Consider the following 19,250-nt stretch of genomic DNA (forward strand, 5'->3'; position numbering starts at 1 on the left):
GAGGAAACAACTCTTGGAGGGATTAAACAGAGCTGGCTTGATAGAATTGGAGAAAGAGATGAAAACAGGAAAGGCAAAAGTAGAGGAGATATAAATATTTTAAATACCTGTTAATAGACCTTCTATCCTTATCATTAGGAATGGTTCTGGTAGGCCTGAGTTTAATGGGCTTAAGGGATTCTAGGGATCTGTGTGGGACAGAAAGCCATGACATTCCCCAACTGCTGTGAATTACTGAAAGAACTCAATTGTCTGTGGTGACTGATTCCCAAAACTGGATAGAGAGGTAAGCAATGGTCGAGGATAGGGAAAGAGGGGTAAGCAACGGTCAAGGATAGGAAGAGAGAGGTAAGCAATGGTCCAGGATAGGGAAAGAGGGGTAAGCAATGGTTGAGGATAGGGAAAGAGGGGTAAGCAATGGTCAAGGATAGGAAGAGAGAGGTAAGCAATGGTCCAGGATAGGGAAAGAGGGGTAAGCAATGGTCAAGGATAGGAAGAGAGAGGTAAGCAATGGTCCAGGATAGGGAAAGAGGGGTAAGCAATGGTCGAAGATAGGGAAAGAGGGGTAAGCAACGGTCAAGGATAGGGAAAGAGAGGTAAGCAATGGTCCAGGATAGGGAAAGAGGGGTAAGCAATGGTCGAAGATAGGGAAAGACGGGTAAGGGTCAGATTAAGGTGGAGAAGGGGAGTGGGAGGCAGGAGCAGAGAGTCACAAGGAGGCTGGTTTGTCAGTAAAAGTGGAGTTGTATACCTTCAGAACTGGCTTAGGAGACTTTTTTTGAATGTCTCTTATCCTTTTGGAGGCCTTGTGCTATTTGTGCTTTAATACGTATAATTTCTCTCAAAGTTGGGAACAGGAGGCAGAAAGATTTGCATAAATTTGTCTCTTTTCTGATGATTTTTTTAAAATATCTGCAGCAGCAGGAGATGAGAATGTGAAAGTCAAGAGTAGAGGAGATATATAAATATTTTCTGCACCTGTTAATAGCTCCTCTATCCTTATCATAATCCTTATCTGTCTGGGTTGGATAACTCAAAGCAGAAACAGCACAAGACTTGTTTACAGAATCAGCCATATCAGAAAAAGACTTGCCAAGGTCTTTCAACAAAGACTGGAAATACCCAGTCATATGTATCTGATAGATGAGAACATATGAGACCATGGAAAGCAGGACTAGATGACATATAAACCTGGTTTTCCGTACCTGTCAATGGCTCTACTATCCTTATCATTAGGAAGGGCATTGGTAGAAGGCAAGACTTTAGTAGCTTATGAGATGCCAGGGAACAACAGCAGGGTAACGACAAGGAATTCTTATACAAAAAAATCTGTGAGTCTGGAACTTTCTAAAAATCTGAGGGGCTTCTTTGGGGCAAGAGGTTGGGTTTCAGGGTTCATAGAATCAGTGACAGATGTATCCTGCAAAGCTTCAAGGATAGGAGGGATGTTGATGGCTTTGGAACTGCCATGTACATAAGATCATGATATCTCCTATGCATGTCTGATGCCTGTTAGCCTTCCCACTGAAAATGTTGCATCATCTTTAACGCTTTGTCCCCAGAGCCTCTAAAGGAGGATCTGAGAACTCAGTACCATCCTCTTCAGACTTCTGCTCAAGTGTGTGAGTCTGAAAGGAATAAGCCAATGAATTCCCTTCAGAATCTGAATCTTCCTCATCTGAAGAAGAAGAGTCACTTTGTCTCTTCAGGAGGAGGAGGAAGGGGGGGCATTAGAAAATAACTGACGGGGCTCAAGAAGAACTAAAGTTTTAAACAGCCCTTAAGAAAAATCATATTACTCCTTCCGAGGATCCCTGAGGGAAAGTGAGGTGTGCTTACACTTCTGCTTTTTCTTGGAGGGAGGAAGAGCTTGCACAAAATGAGTAGGCTCCAACTCCTGACGTACCTCAATAAGGGGATCCCAGGCCTTGCCCGGTGAACAGAATGTGAAGAATGCCATTGGGTCCCTCAGAAATAATCAGCCTTGGTACCCCCTTAGCAGCACAGGCAGCTGTCTGATTGGTCAGGATGGAAGTGCCAAGGAGCAGTGCCTTGTGGCCTCTGACGCAGTCGTGACAGAGGGAGCAGCTGAAGTGACCATCCAAGGACTCACCAAGAGGCACAGCAGAGACATTAACAAGCAAAGCATCAGATTTAATTTTCTAAACATCGATATCTGTGCTCTAACTGAGACCTGGTTCAAGAGAGCACCCCTGCAATACCAGGCTACAACTCTTACCACACTTTTCGGCCACCAAACCAGGACCAAAACACTAAAGATGGAGGAGTGTCCATATTCACCAATGATATTCACAACAACAGGCTAGTTGCCCAACACAATGTGTCTGAAATTCTCCAGGTGAAAATAACACTAGGTAAGACTGCAATCCAAATTGTAGCTTGTTACTGATCCCCCACCATACCCCAAGATTCTCACTGCACCTTTCTAAACATACTGGAAAATATTAAGATAAAAATAAACACCCTAATACTGGGTGATTTCAACTACCCTGACATTAACTGGGACAACTACTCATGTGCTAACACCTTTGCCCAACAGTTCTTGGAATTCATAAATTCCAATGCCCTGGATCATCTAATCCACAGTCCCACCATGGGCTCCAATATCCTAGACCTGGTCATTACCAACATGGAAAATTGATGCTCCACATATATGGTCAACCCCCTCGTTGGTCAGGTCTGACCATAAGCTAATCACCCTTGACATCCATATCCCTCCCCCACCCCTCAGTAAGGAAACCTCCGTAAAAACTTCTCCAAAGCCAACTTCATCCTACTCAAGTCAGAAGTGACAAACTTCAAGACACCCATGCAGATGGGAACTGAAAGTTCGACTGCTGAATCCTACACTAAGGCACTGTACGAGTATATCTACTTGTGCATGACTCGTGCCATCCCAAATAAAACCAAGATGCTCTCCTCCAAAAAAAGGAAGCCAGTCTGGTGGGCCCCTGCCATAAACAAACTTTACAACAAAAGGAAGAAACTGTTGCAGAAAAGAGGAAAATCCCAGGATGCAAAAAAACTCCCTTACCAGCCTCAGTAAGAAGCTGGGATCCCTCATAAAATCCTCCAGCGCTAGTTATGAAAATAAAATTGCCAAAGATTCCAAAGATAACCACAAGGCATTCTATAGCTATGTCAAGAATCTAAATGGCAATGCTCAGATCTGCTCTGAGCTACAACAAAATGGCATTAAATATACTGATCCCAAGGATATTGCCAATATCCTGGCAGATCGATTCAGTGCCAACTTCATCCCCCTCTCACCCCCTAAAGGGCCCATCTCAATACAGAAATACTGCCAAATTCCAGTAATAATAGCCACACAGGTAAAAACTGCACTCTCCAAAGCTAAGAATACAACACTGATGGGACCAGACAACATCCCGGGCTGTGTACTACATGAACCTAACACCAAAAGTGTGATAAGAGACTTAGGGACACAGGTGGACAGTGGTCTCACCTTCGATAACCACATCACCACAACAGTCACAAAATCCTTCTATGTGGCACACCTCATCACTAACGGCTTTTCATCCAGAATAAAAGAGGTCATTATCTCACTGTACTCATCCCTCATTAGACCCATTATAGACTACAATGCCCCGTTTGGTATGTACCTCTCAAGACATCTGCAACAACTGGAAAGGCAGCAGAAATACCTCGCTAAAAGAATCACAGGTCTAAAGCAGATGCCCTATGCTGACCATCAAAAAAAACTCCAGCTACACTCTGTTGCATATTGTCTACTCAGTGGCGATCTTTGCTTAACATACAAGGCCATGTCAAGCCCAGAGCTGTTGGACATGCTACACTTAAAGAAATCCCAATCCCTCAGAGCCACATGCTCCAGGGATCTAAACCTTGTCATCACAATGAACAAAACATGCTGGAGGGATAGGTGCCTGACCCAGAGACTCCCCAGACTCTGGAAAGACTGCTCATACATGTCAAGCAGAGTGCCTCCTTGGCCCTCTTCAAAAGGAACCTTGACAATTGGATGGGAGATAGGAAATTCACCCCGGGGATCACATCAATTGCTCTGCTAGACAGGGGTCCAGGGAAGTAAATATTGTGGGAAGAAATAGCCAGGTAACTGTTATGGCTAGGCTTGTATAGGTCCAAGGGCCGATAGGCTAGTACCAACCTATGAACCTATAAAGCTTCTTTTTTGGCTGATTTAGGAAGTATTGGATTCCATTTTAACCTGCATGAGCTCAATTTGTCTCTGATTTTCAAGATAAATCTTAAGGGAAGACAAACAGATCTTAAGAGTCTTAGGATCAAAAGACTGGCATATAGTACATCTTTCATAATCACGACTGGCTCAGAGGCAAAATAAGCACTAAGCATGATTGTCCCTGTCAGGCATTTCATCCCACAATCACATTTTCCTATCTTAGTTCATAAGAAAAAAGATTAATTTTAATCAAAAATTAGTAAAAGAAAGAAGTTCCCCCAATGAGGATACCTATCTGTCATGGGAAAATAGAACTGACAAAGATTGATTATGCCTGACAGAGTGACAGAAAAAAGTAGGTTCAGTGTTCTGACAGGCATGCAGAAATTTCTGAGGTAGTTAACACCTGCATGTCCCTTATGTACCTCATAGCCTTGTCTTGCTTTGGTCATAAGCTGGACATTAGGCAGTTTGCCTAGAGGGTTAAGGAGCTGTTAGTGAGCCATTTCTTGTGGTCTCATGGTGCAAGGTTTGTTTCCCTCAGCTTCCATTTCCTAACTGTGTAACTCTGAGCAAAGTTACTTTAGCAGACACTGCTCCCACGCTGAGTATTAAAAAGGTCTATGAAGATCATTGCTCTACTCCGAAAAACAAATACAAATAAATGAATAAATAGATAAGGAGCAAGAGGAAAAAGCCTAGCTTTGGTACCCTAGCCAGACATACCCTAGCCAGACGTACAGGCGTACAGTTATCCCTGGCGCTTGTTAGTAATACTACAACAGTGATCATCAGAAGGGCACCTACTGATTTTAAAATGCCAATAAGAAACTATGACCATACAAATATGCCTCTCTCTCGCTACAGATATATATATATATATATATATATATATATATATACACACACACATATATATGGGTCTACTTCATATGATCGAAAGACCATTTGACCTAAACCCATTTGATTGAAATTTCACTTGATCGAAAACCAGTATTCAAGGCATAAAACTGGGATTTGTCCCCCTCCCCAATGTCATGCAACCCTGGAGTTGGTATATATAGTTAGGGGGGTTGTGCCCCCCACCTAGTTTCCTTTAAAAGCAGAAAATAAAACAAAAAGTACAGATTTTAAATGAAAATAGGTGGGGGGATTCGCCCCCCCAAAACTATATATACCAACTAAAGGGTCACACGACATTGGGGAGGGAGACAAATCCCTGTTATTTGCCTTGAATACTGGTTTTCGATCAAATGGGTTTAGGTCAAATGGTCTTTCGATCAAATGAAGTAGACCCATATATGTGTGTATATATATATATATATATATATATATATATATTTTTTTTTTTTTTTTTTTTAATATATATACATATACATATATGTATATACAGGAACCCCACTCGGCCTTCCTGAGAACACTGGAAAATATGAAGGTCTCTCCGAACACCATTATATTGTACTCAAACATAGATTGGGAGCATTGCTCTAGCTCCAACACCCTTGCCCAAAGGTTCCTAGAATTCATAAACTCAAATGCTATGGAACAACTTGTTACCACTCCCACAAGAGGGGAAAACATACTGGACCTGATCATCACCAACATGGGGACTCTATGCTCCAGACCAGAAGTGTATCCCTCACTGGTAAGATCAGACCATAAACTGATCTCACTGGATATTCACAACACGACCTCACCCCTGCCCAGAAAACCACAGTGAAAGACTTCTCTAAAGCAAATTTCACACTCCTCAAAACCGAGGTGGAATCCTTCAAAGCCCCGGCCTGTGGAAAATACGCCCAGACCACAGAATCCTTTATAAATGCATTCTATGAACACCTTCAGGAATGCATGGATCATGCAATCCCAAATAAAACCAAGACCCAATCCTCCAAAGGCAGGCGACCTGTCTGGTGGACCCGACCATAAACAAACTATACAATAGAAGGAGGAAGCTACTACACGATAGAGCAAAATCCCAAAAGGGAAGGCATCTCTGATCAGTATTAGCAAAAACTAAGGGCACTCATAAAATCGTCAAAGGCCAGCTTGAGAGAAAAATTGCACAGGACACTAAGGATAATCACAAGGCTTTCTTTAGTTATGTTAGGAACCTGGGTGGGAATTCCAGATATGCTCAGAATTAGTCCAAAATGACAAAAATACACTGATCCCACAGACATTGCCAACATGCTAGCTGACAGGTTCAGCGCAAACTTCTCCCCTCCCACCAAAGGGCAAATATCTATCCCAGCAGAGTGCTGCCCCTGACATCTCAGATGCTCAGGTGGGAGCCCTCTCAAAGCAAAAACACAGCATCAATGGGATCAGACGGTGTCCCAGGCTGCGTCCTACATGAACTCCAAGAAGAGCTAAACCCAAACATAAAACTACTGTTCAATCTCAGCCTTATTACAGGATATGTACCCAAAGAGTGGCGTACAGCAACAGTGGTCCCTCTCCACAAAGGTGGTGCCTCAACGGACCCTGCAAACTATGGGCCCATAAGCCTGACTAGCTTGGTCTGCAAAGCTATGGAAAGGATCATCATGGACCTCATAAATAAAGATATTGGGGACCTACAGACACTGGATCCTACCCAGTTTGGCTTTGTCAAGGGCAGATCCTGCCTCTTAAACCTGGTTGACTTCTTTGAAACAGTCACCAAGGCCATTGTGAAGGGAAGGTGGTCCACACAGCCTATCTGGACCTAAAAGCCTTCGATACAATACCCCTCGGGCATTATAGATAAGCTCACCAGCTTAAATATAAACCCCTATGTCACTAGATGGGTTGCAAACTGGCTCAAGGACAGAACCCACATGGTTAGAATTGCTGGAGCCATGTCAGACTCCAAACCAGTTACAAGTGGCGTCCCACAAGGCTCAGTCCTGGGACCTCTTTTGTTTGGTATATATTTCTCGGAGGTACAGGCCAACACGGAAGGACTGTGGCTGTCCAAGTTTGCAGATGACTGCAAACTCGGCGCCATAATCGACTCTCCAGCCGACAGAAGCATCCTCCAAAAGGGCCTCATAGAAACAGACAACTGGTGCCAGAGCCATGGCCTCAAGCTAAACGCCAAAAAGTGTATAGTCATCCCCTTTGGCAAAAACAAAGTGCCCACAAATTACCACATAGGTGGTAATCCATTAAGTACAGAAGACGTAATTAGGGACCTGGGGACCCAAGTTGATAGCAATCTCTCATTTGACAACCACGTGGCCAAAGTGGTTAGAAAAACATTTTATATAGCTCACCTAATCGTGAAGGGATTCACATCTAGATTAGAGGAGGTCATCGTGCCTCTTTACTCATCCCTCATCAGGCCCATAATCGAGTACAATGCCCCTTTTGGGATGTACCTTACCAAACACCTGCAGCAACTGGAAAGACCCCAAAAGTACCTCACCAAGAGGATCAAAGGGCTCAAACAGATGCCATATGCTGCCCGGTTAAAGAAACTCCAGTTCTACTAAGTGGCATACCGCCTGCTCAGAGGTGACCTGTGCCTGATGTATAAGGCCATGTCCAACCCGGAATTAAGGGACATGCTGCACCTCAAAAAATCCAAATCCCATCGAGCTACACTCTCGAGAGACTTGAACCTCAGCACTGAAATAAATAGGACATGCTGGAGGGACAGATTCATAACCCAGAAGCTCCCTTCACTCTGGAATAAAATCCCAGTCCAGGTTAGGCAGAGTCCCTCATTGACTCTCTTCAAGAGGAATCTTGATGAGTGGATGGGAGATAGTAGGTTTACCCCGGGTATCACTTCTGTGTCACTGTTAGACAGAGGCACAGTATACTAACCTCGAAAAAGGGCATAGCAAAATTCATTTAAAATGGGTGGCAAAAGTCAAACACACTCTGGCTAGGCTTATAAATGCCCTAGGGCAGATAGCCTAGTATGAACCTCTATATACATATATATATATATATATATATATATATATACATATAAGAGAGAGACAGAGAGGTGGTAGGGTGGGCAATGCAGCACAATACACAATAAAACAATTAAAATTAGTGCAAATATTCTTCAAAAAGCAACTAACAAGAATGCAAACTACTACTGGTGGTGGAAATGTTTAATGTAAAATTAAATGATTCATCTTCTGCTTGAATTGCACCATATTGTCACAGGAAGCAAAACAAACCTGAATGTGTGTTAATTGTAGCTTACAATAGTTATGTGTAGGGAGCCATGACATGGATACCCCACAGAAAATGGAGGGTGGGATGGATGGAGGGAGGAATAGAAAAATTTAGGGAGGGCTGGATGGATGGATGGATGGGGATGCAGTGACAGATGGATGGATGGGGATGCAGTGACAGATGGATGGATTCACCATGTTCCACTATGCTTCATACTACTCTCAGCTACCCTTAAAGAAATGTACAAGTTCTCTTGCATCATTTTACATAATTCACCATCAGATACATTCACATATAAGAAAGTTCCTAATATTTAGAAAACAGTAAACTTCTTCATCTCAGTCCATGTGAAAACAGAGGCTCCGATACATTATTTTACAATCAGTACTTACTTCTGGGATGATGACAGAACTGGATTTAGTTTTAAGAGAATACTTTTGTCCAAATCGAAGAGGCCTTGTCTGTGGAGGTTTATTTATTTCGACTGAATGGTGGTTCTTCTCATGAGACTGCACAACCTGTCCAAAGAATATGTCTGTTTAGTACAAATCGGCACAGGGATGTTTCAAGATACAAAAGTGTAAATTAAAATTACAACAAGGCCTGGTATTACCTTTTCAATATCACGGGAGTTTGGAATAAGATAAACATGAAGAGTGAGTTTTGCAACATGTGCTCGAAAAATTATTACAATTCCGTGAACTGGAAACATTCTTCGTATAGACTGAACAAATCCTATCAATGTAAAGGTCGGTTTCAGTAATACAGCATACTTAGAAAAGACAAGTGATGGATCCAGAACCGTGCAGTTGTCACCTTCTTCTTCCATGTGGAAAAACCTAAATTCATTTTTACAGGGTTTTCCTAAAAATGTAAAAAACATTACAGTTACATGACTTATTTAAGTAGCAGCTCTCCTAAAATGCACTGGGCCAGCAGCTTCACATATAAAGAACATTGTTTCAACAGGTGCCAGAACCAACACGGTAAACGGTCTGTTAACCGAACCTCCAGTGGGACCAGCCTACTGTCAGCAACTTCATCAGAACAAATGACCAATTGTACCATCTTTTCCCTTCACTTCCTTTATGAAAATGTTTGGTCACATATTTATTTATTTTACTTATTTATTCCGTTGATGATGTGGATGAACTAAACCACAAGGGCCCCTTTTCAGCCAGATATTTGTTATACAACAAAAAAGCAGTAACAAAAGGTAACAAATTGATTTGATTATAATTATGTTAATTAATAGCCTCCTCTGGTGTGAAGAAAGGTCTTCTCAAGCAACCAAAACAAGAAGACACTAGTTTAAATCTAAGCCCACGTGCAAACAAGTAACATTCCTAGTAGCTTCAAATGCAAGGAGACAGAAGGCAGATTCAATCTGCTGCAAGAGCACAGTCTTAGAGACCCACCAATATACTGTGTAGCTGACATTAATGTACAGTTATAGTCCAAGATGGTCTTTTATCAGGTTCCTTGGATATGTAGTTACTAGGCATGCAGTCCAGGAGACCATTAAGAACCTAGCACAATTTCCTGGTTGTCCCAAAGCTCTGCGCATTTACCATGACTTGTTCAAAATCACACAGCAGGCACATGAAAGCTGAGAGAATCAGACCCCTTTACTATACGATGCATCTTATTAACAATTCATAGCCTTAATCCGCTGTACTAACTGCCAAAAAAAGCACCACACAGAGGCAACAGGTCATGTATACACTCCAAAGTCTGGATGTATGAGGCAGAGATCTTAGCATTAAGCAACCATGTTTTGTATAAACGTATCTTAGGTACTGTCCTACTGGGAGTTTGAAGCACAAGTCAAGAAACAAACTCTAGTGACAGAGTAACGTGATGAACTGATAATTATAGTGTGAGTTAAAGGTTATAGAAAATGGTTTGGTAAGACCTGATCTAATATACCACAACAGATTGAAAACATCTAGGAACACATGAAATGGTCCTCACAGACAAGATAAACCGATTAGGTGGAATTGTACTCCTTTAAACAAAGACCCTACAGGACAAAATATCTTACATTCCCTCATCAGTCTTTATACTGTATGAGTTCTGTTCTCTGCTTGGCATTCCAAACAGCCCATATACCATTCACAACATTAGCACTGTCAGATGACCTGAGATTAATTACCAGTTGCAAAAAGACACGCACTTGGTATTTTACAGTTTTGTCAAAGCTGTAATACAATTTCTGGATCTTAGCAATCCTTCTGCTACCCAAGGTCAGTTTGCTTTTGGAAATGTCTCTATTTATATGGACAGGGCTTTGTCATGTCTAAGAAAATTAACTGGGCCATTTATACTGCCCCAAACGTTAACAACCTCCTATACGCGCCTCTTGTACTGCAATCATTAGTCAGTCTGGAGGCCTGTTTTCTTAGCCGACTGCCCTACTTCTGTGAAAATAAGGTCATGCGTCTCTGCTTATAATGTGCGCATGCAATTTTCTGTTTTATTTTTTATACAAAGTGTATGATTTGTTCGGTCCATACTTTCTTTTTCTTTCAAACTAAGGAAAAGTTGCAACAAATACTTCCCATATCAGAGGAAAAACCATCAGGTAGCAGGGATACATACCAAAGATAAAAAACAAAGACAGAAGCAGAACAATAAGTGAAAAGGGAATGGAAAGTGAAGGGAACAGTTGAGTGAGCCAGACTAAAGGGGAGCAGAAGCAGAGAAACAGATGAGTTAGGCTGCAAGTGTCACTAGAGTAAGACAAGAGACAGGACCAGGTTAAGAAGAAGCAGGACAAGGGAAAACACAAACAGAAGATGGGAAGGGGGAGAAGCCAGGTAAGGGAAGATTAGCAGAACGACAATAAAAGAAAAAGTCCTGAGTGGTGGAAACAGCCCAGTCTAAGCAAAACCAACCTGGGGGAGTCGAGACCCCCCCCCCCCAGCCAGGATGAACAGAACAAATGCTAAAGGGAGGAGCTCCAGAGCAGGTTGTGGCCCAGGATAGAGATCGAACCTCAGCATCTATCTGGAAGCTCCAAAGTTTTCATATTAAATCAAGCCTTCTACAGTGGAAATACAAAGTGTACACACCCCTGTTAAAATGCCAGGTTTTTGTGATATAAAAAAATGAGACCACAATAAATGATTTCAAAACGTTTCCCACCTTTAATGTGACCTATAACCTGTACAATTCAATTGAAAAACAAACAAATCTGTTAGGGAAAAAAAAAATGTACAATAAGCTGGTTGCATAAGTGTGCACACCCTTAAACTAATACCTTGTTGAAGCACCTTTTGATTTAATTAGAACATTCAGTAAGGGGGTCTTTTCTCACCACATGCCATTTGTTTTCCCAGCTCTTTTGCTTTGCATTGGTCAGTGACTAACTTCACTTGGTATCCAAGTGAATCATACACTGTTTTTTTTCCATCTACCTAAATCCACAGTCAGTAACAGGTCATATTGTCTGTACCACTCCAGTACTAAAAAGATTATGTTAGTACATTTTTTTTATTTTTGAGGCTGCTTTCCTTACAGAAACTGTTATACATACATGAGTGTTTCTTTAAAATTTATTTATCGGTCAAGTGGGTGAATTCAGATCATTTTATGTGCTACCCTATTTGCATTTAACTCTCTTGTTATTTCATTAGAGCAAACTCTTGCAGGCTTACAGAATTATCAGGTGTATTCTAACGGTCATCCAAAGTTGGACAGAACCCACATTTATGGATTTCCTTCAGTGTTTTTTCTTGTTTACATTCCAGTAGCTGACCAAAAAATATTCACAGTTTGCACATACAATGACAGACATATGTGTGTATACGCACAAACACACATACATATTGTTGTAGGTTACTGTATCAAATGAACAGTGTCCCGACACCCTACAGATTGATGTCCAAATGTAGAATGTACTAAAACCAACCTGTTCTGTGCATACTTAGGGGATTACCCTAGAGCACAGTAAACCAACAGCAAGTGTTTCTGGAGGGGGCAAGCCCCAGTGCACCCCCCCACACCCTTCGCTAATTATACATACTAACTCTGACATAACACAATCCCTGGGGAAAGGAAATATTCCCCTGCTTGGGGACTGTTGATTTGACATACCTGTCAAACTCCTGTCTGTGTCAATCATTTGGCATCGACCTACTGTGTGTTGGAACACTGTACATTTGATATAGTGTCCGACCATCCATTGAAAATTCACTTTATCAAACTCAATTCATCAATCTCCAATTGATCAAAAAAAATTTAAATCAAACTTTTTTGCAGCAGGCAAGCAAACCTGCACCCCCCTCCCAATAGATAATATTATATACAAACTTCGTTATTGCAATACAGTGTTGGAAAGGGCAAATTCCCCAATACCCACCAGACCACATTCTCACACTGACAAAAAGCCGGTACATACAATCTTATGGTTTTCGATCAGCTGTGCTGGCTTTCTGTCAGTTTGACAACTGGTCTTTAGACTAGCTGTATCCCAGGGTGCAGTCAGTAAGACTGAATGCTCAAAACAGCAAACATTGTTTTTTTTTCAGCCTTCTGGCTGCTCTGCATACAGTCTAGGAATGTGCCTTTTCTCCACTGTTGTGCAGGCTCTGTTTGGGTATATATAGTTTGCAGGGGTTGTGGTGGTGCATTCACATGGGGGTAAAGGAGGCTTGCCCCCCACAAAAAAATTCTTTCAATGTTTTGTGGTCTAAAGGATCAGACTACTTTGTTCACTCTTCTGAACATTCAGTATTTGATTAATCATATGCTTATGTATGTTTTATATATATATATATATATATATATATACATGCATGTATGTATATATGTGTATGTGTGTGCGTTTATCTATAGACAGATGACAGATTAGATAGGCAGATGACAGATTAGATAGGTAGATGACAGACAGACAGAAATACTGCCCCTACATTACAGCAGGACTAATCCTTAAGAGTTTCACCCAGATGAAACAAACTGGCCAAAGCTTCATATGTTCTTCTTGCAAACACGGAAGTACGGTCAATAACTTTTATTGAGGCCAAGTGTTTCCTTGCAATCAGGTCACTGGGGCATTCCAAAGAAAGGGTTTTAAATACCAAAGGGGGCCTGTTAAACTCTGGATGTAAGGCATACATCTCCTCTAAGAAGATTTTAAGATACAGAGAAAGGAGAGAGTTAATACAATCCTTGGATACAAGACAAATGCCAAAACTCTTCAGATCTCTTTGTAAGGAACTTCTGCATCATCTCCAACAACTGCACCACATGGTGTGTGAAAATTTACAGAACGGTGCAATATTTTCTATCTGATCTGAGAGAATCTATATATGTTACCTCCAGAGCACAGACATTGACTGCAGGAACTAAAGACAAGGTCATTTCTACAGTGTTAAGTGCTATTTGAAGGAAGTTGGTGTCAGTGGGCTTAAGACTAATGCTCACACATTTTCAGTTATCTGCAATCTTGGTGAGCTGGCTATTGGAGTCAGTTCTGAAATATAAGAAATAGATGCCAAAAAGGAGTGGCCCCAGGGCAGTGCCTTGAGAGGCCTTGCTGGTGACAGAGTACAGTAACAACAGGCACTCTCTTATCTGCACCTATTATGTCTGACTATATAACCAATTATGGAACCAAGTTATTTACCTTTAGTCCCTTAGTTTCCATACAATTTCATCAAGGAGTTTATCGTGGAAAACTTTAGTCACATCAAAGTAAACTGCATGGACAGACAAACCTTCATCCAGGGTACTGGTTACACTCTTGAAAATGTTTACAAAGTTGCACAAACTAAATCTGTCTTTGACAAAACAGTACTGAGATGGGTCTTGGGGAGAAGAATGCTTCCCATGCCTGCATGAATATATTCCATGAGGAGTCTCTCCCTCACCTCACACAGTACAGCTGTGAAGCTGATCAGTCTGTAATTATTGGAGTTTGTTGGAAGGGCCTCCCTTATGAATTAGGACCAAAGGTTCATAGATTCATAGATTAGTACTAGGCTAACTGCCCTTGTGGGCCATTTTTAGCCTAGCCAATCACCCCATGTGAGAATCAAACCCTGCACCTTATGTTTGTAAGGTAAACACCTTAACCATTATGCCAACCTCCCACCCCAATATAAAACACAATAAATGTTTCCGGATATTGAGGTGCGGCCAGCATTTAGTGCTAATTTATATAAGTGTGTGTGAGAAGGTATATAAAGCTATTTTTCATTATCTAAATGACATTTCTTGGTATCTCATTACATTATAGGGTGCTGGTATTTCTTCCCTTACTATGGGCAGAGGTGACCAATTCAGATGTAAGTTCATGTCAGATTGCAATGCAGGGAAGAAGTGTGGATAAGATTCCCCATTTTGGCTATAACTTTATTTCCAAATTTCCATGTTGGTGTGGAAGATATTTCTGTTGGCTCTGTTATGGTAATATTCTGCTCTAGCACACTGCATTCTTGCTTTTTCTTCTAATTTTTTTAGGTGTGGTTGTAGAAGGGAATGTGTCAAATTGGCAAGTTAGTTTCAGTGAAGGTAAAACGTTTAAACATTGTTCACCAAAAGTAGCTTTACCAACAGTGGAGTTTGCCTCTATTGCCAGCGTTGTGCAAGCTTGGATTTGGTATATATAAGATCATGGGATGTGACATGGAGTGCAGGGGGCCTTGCCCCATCTTATGATTGTTGAAGGTAGTTTCAGAAAAAAGTTTTGAACTTTTTCACTGTCATGAAACTACTTTTGATGAGTCAACATGATTCTATTGTAGAAGGCCTTAATAAAGTCACACGTCTCGAAGACACGTTTTACCTTGAATGTAGCTTTGCTTCATTTGATAGTTTTACTGAATTCTTTCAGGAAGGAGTTGACCTTAGCCTTTTTTAAACTAGGGTGGGGAGACTTTGAAGGCTCTGTACACTATCTAACTTTGATTTAATAATTTGTTGACTTTGTACCTCTGCTGCTTAGGTTTACTGCAAAATTATCCACTACATTTCTGTCATGTGGGGATACAGATAGGAGAGCTCCTGTTTAAAAAAGGGAGAAACCATATTATACTTATAAAGCAGTAGACAGTATTCTAATAACTAAGCTGGAAATGGACAAAGGAGATGCTTCTATGAGGGATGACTGCAGTTAGAGGTACAGAAAATAGGCAAGATGGGGCTGGCATTTACTGGAGAAAACTGGCAAAGGAACCAAGGCACTGGGAGCAAATAATTAGAGAGAGAAAGGTAACAGAATGGGAAGAGGCCAAGAATACATTTGGAGTGCAGGCTAGAGACTGCCTTCCCGATCGATGATTTATAATCAGAGTATAGACAACGAGAAAGGAATAAGGGGGATCCTAAGTGAAAGACCAGAACTGGTAGATTCTTTTTTTTAGTAGAATCTAGAACAGAAGCTGCTGTTAAAAAAGAGATTATTAGTATGGCATATAATATTGCATGATAACTATAGGAATCAATAAGCAGAGGTTAGAAAGGATTGAGAAGAGAGACTGGATAATCAAATCACAAAGAAACAATGTGAAGATATATAAATGTCTCCCATGTATTCAATAAAGTCTAGAAGATTCTGGATCTTTGCTTGGAAGGATATGTATTTTATACCCCAAGCAGACTCCAAAGATTTTTTTTCCTCAGATAGATTGCAAATGTTGGAGATGTCATGGAGAAGAAAGAGATAACTGGGAACATATTTTTGAGGAATGTAATTCTCTGCAGACTACTCTATCAGAAATACTGGGTAAGCAAGTTATTGTAACAAAGGAAAAGATTTTTTGAGCTGTGATACAGAATCAGAATTGCCTCTATATAGTAAGGCCTTGCTGAGTTTAATTCTGGCGGATCCCAAAAAAACCAATTACTAGAAAATGGAAATCACAGTCTAAACCAACCACATTATAAGTAGTGAATATAGTAACAGAGATAAAAAACTGGAAGTGGGATCTTTTGAAAAATGTAGGAGCAAATTACACAGAAAAAGTGGGAATTGTGGGAACAATACCTGCAGAATAATGTTTTGGAGGAGGAATGAGATTGAAGGGAAAGCAGGAATTGAATGAACTTTGTAATGCTTGACTGACAATGACTGTATAGAAGTTTATAAGTAATGTCTAATGTTTCAAACTGAAAATATGTCAACATAGTCTGCATTCAAGTATGATTCCTATGTCATAAGTGATAGCTCATAAAGTTTCTTGTTTAAAAAAAAAACAGTTTTAAGTGCCATAGAGGGACATCCAAGATTCATCAACAGGTTATGGGACACATAATATATGACCCCAGTTGACTGACAAGCAGTGAATAGTTCAGAGCACCATAGTTGCCATTTGAAAATCCTTAAGAATGGTATCATTTTTAACTATATTTGGATTGATGTATAGAAATGTCACAGCACTGTGCACATATCTGCCAATCTCCAAGGAAGAAACTCAGGGACAAAGTCCCCTGAAAGAGAGGCACATCTGGCTAAAATCAGAGGCATCTAATTAGCATAAATAAATTATACATACTCCTAGACATGTTAGTTAGAGTTACAGAGACGTGCACAAGTTAAGGTTTACTTATATTTTATTATAGCATCTTACAAATAAATGTACTGTAGCATAAATTCTACTGCTCAAATGAAACCTTTGACTCACAGAACAGAAAGTAAAATCACTCTGCACTATCAGAAGGCAATTTATATCAAGACAAGCTCTCTATATAGAACTCATGTATAAAAAAGACATTGAATGTTGGAAATGTAAATTTATGCTAAAAGCTGATATCAACAAGTTTTCAGACTGTGAAATCTTATAACCTTCTGGGAAACAGATCGATAACTTTTTGCAAACTCTATAGACAGACAAATTTAATTTATCTAAAAAATTAAATTTTTTTTTAATGCTCCAATTCATGGAAGTGTTCCCAAAATGGGAATGGCGCGGTGGTGCAGCAGTAGCATTGTCACCTCACAGCAAGAGGTTCTCCGGTTCAATTCTCATCTGGGGTGCCTTCTGTGTGGAGTCTATATGTCCTCCCTGAGTTCATGTGGGTTTCCTCTAGGTGCTCCGGTTTCCTCCCACATTACAAAGACATGCACCTGGAGCATTTGTCCTTGGGCTTCCACTAAAAATTGCCTTCATTCCAAGTCGGACTTTCTCGGTTAACAAATGTTAAATAATAAATACAACATTTTCTTCACTGATTATCAGAATGAATTGTTCACTATTAAGATGTGAACAAATAAGAATATAATAATTGGTTAAACTGAATGTTGTTAGAAGAATATTGATTTGCAAATTTTACAACAGTTATGTTAATTAACACACATCCATCTTTTTTTATCTTACAGATTAATTGTTCTGAAGTAGATAGTAATGTAAATAGTTTTATTTATTGATATACGTTTTTGGGTGTGATTGTTTTTTTGAATACTAATATGTTGCATTAATCTGCTCTATATAAAAAAGCTGCATTTTATCAAAAATACTATACTAGCCACAGCCCCAGACTGTTATGTTCATATGTGCGTCCACACACACACAGACGCACACACACATCTCTCTCTGTCTCTCTTCATATATATATATATATATATATATATATATATATATATATATATATATATATATATATATATATACTCTCTCTCTCTCTCTCTCTATATATATATATATATATATATATATATATATACACACACACACACACACACACACACACACACACACACACACACACATAAATGAGAAAGCATCTGTTTAATTCATGTTTAAATGCTCATCAACATTACACTCAAACTTATAAAAAGCTTTATATGGCAACATTATGATAAAGAAGAATGAAATAAGTTTTCACCTTCATAGCTTATAGTATCTAAGTCACAACCAAAGCATTATTTGTTCAGACAAGCATTAATAAAATGAATATTCACTACCTACAGTATCTTCAACTTTTTTTTCTTTCCAATTATTTTTTATTTCCTAAAAAATCTAAAGCATCCTGCTTTAAGTTGATATAACTTTGCTATAGTTGTAAGCATAATTTGGGTTATACTGACAATTCAATATCTGATAATTCAATGGTTTGATAAGTTAATTATTGAATTACTATCAGCATCATTACTTATAATGTTGAAGTCCCACCCATTTCTTATGATAAAATGCCAATACTCAACACCTTTATCAAATCTAAGTGTTTTAGTAATTTGTGCATCTTTTGTTGTTATTTTCCTGCTTGCTCTTATATCACGGTTGTGCAATCATGCACATAGTATATACAACTAAGGGGGTACAGGACTACAAGGTGCTTGACCACAACTTTTTTTTTCACAGTTTTGACTGGTTTCCTAAGGTACTGTATGTTTGTAATTGTAGGTTATACAGAAAGTTATTTCATTTAATCCTAAACTTTCAAATGCTTCTCTGGAGTCTAACAACTTTCATCTAAACTTTTTCTGTAGGTGCCTGCAGGAAACCTGCTGTATGAGCTGGGTAAAGGCAGGACTTTCCCTTTTTTCACAATAACTGCAGCAAGCAATAGGAGTGCTGATATGCTGAAGTAACAGTTGCTGCCTCTGTGCCACTATAAAACAATCACCTGTGCAAGTTAAATGACACTTCCTTTGACAGAGGTGTGACAGGTGTGACTAGCTATTCTAGTCTGCAGTGCCGGTACTTGATCTGACACCCCCTCCTCATCTTTAATTTAAAGAGCAAAAAAAACAAAAAAATCCTCTTGTTACAGTTTATGCAACACTCAGAGGTGCTTTGGTTCGGACTGCAAATGTAATAACGGAATTCGTTTCTGAATGGTCGTGGCGAATGTTTCCGTCACTTTTCCCCTACCTATTCCTCTTAATAAGGCGAGTAGACAGTGCACCTAAAACACTTACTCTGAGGTAGCACTACCAGCC

At 40.0% G+C, this 19,250-nt stretch overlaps 1 protein-coding gene across 1 annotated transcript in view; it reads right to left on the reverse strand.

Moving 5' to 3' along the window:
* LOC122803639 (NACHT, LRR and PYD domains-containing protein 1b allele 2-like) overlaps positions 1–19,250 on the reverse strand; it is a 466,610-nt gene that overhangs the window by 96,446 nt on the left and 350,914 nt on the right. Inside the window, exons 6-7 of the mRNA XM_044073390.1 lie at positions 8,979–9,229; positions 8,758–8,883 (exon numbers count right to left, since the gene is read on the reverse strand). Of these exons, the coding sequence (XP_043929325.1) occupies positions 8,758–8,883; positions 8,979–9,229 (377 nt within the window). The remainder of the gene's footprint in view (positions 1–8,757; positions 8,884–8,978; positions 9,230–19,250) is intronic.

This window comes from Protopterus annectens, chromosome 5.part1, assembly GCF_019279795.1.
Source record: "Protopterus annectens isolate FY-2018-M chromosome 5.part1, PAN1.0, whole genome shotgun sequence".
NCBI lineage: Eukaryota > Metazoa > Chordata > Ceratodontiformes > Protopteridae > Protopterus > Protopterus annectens.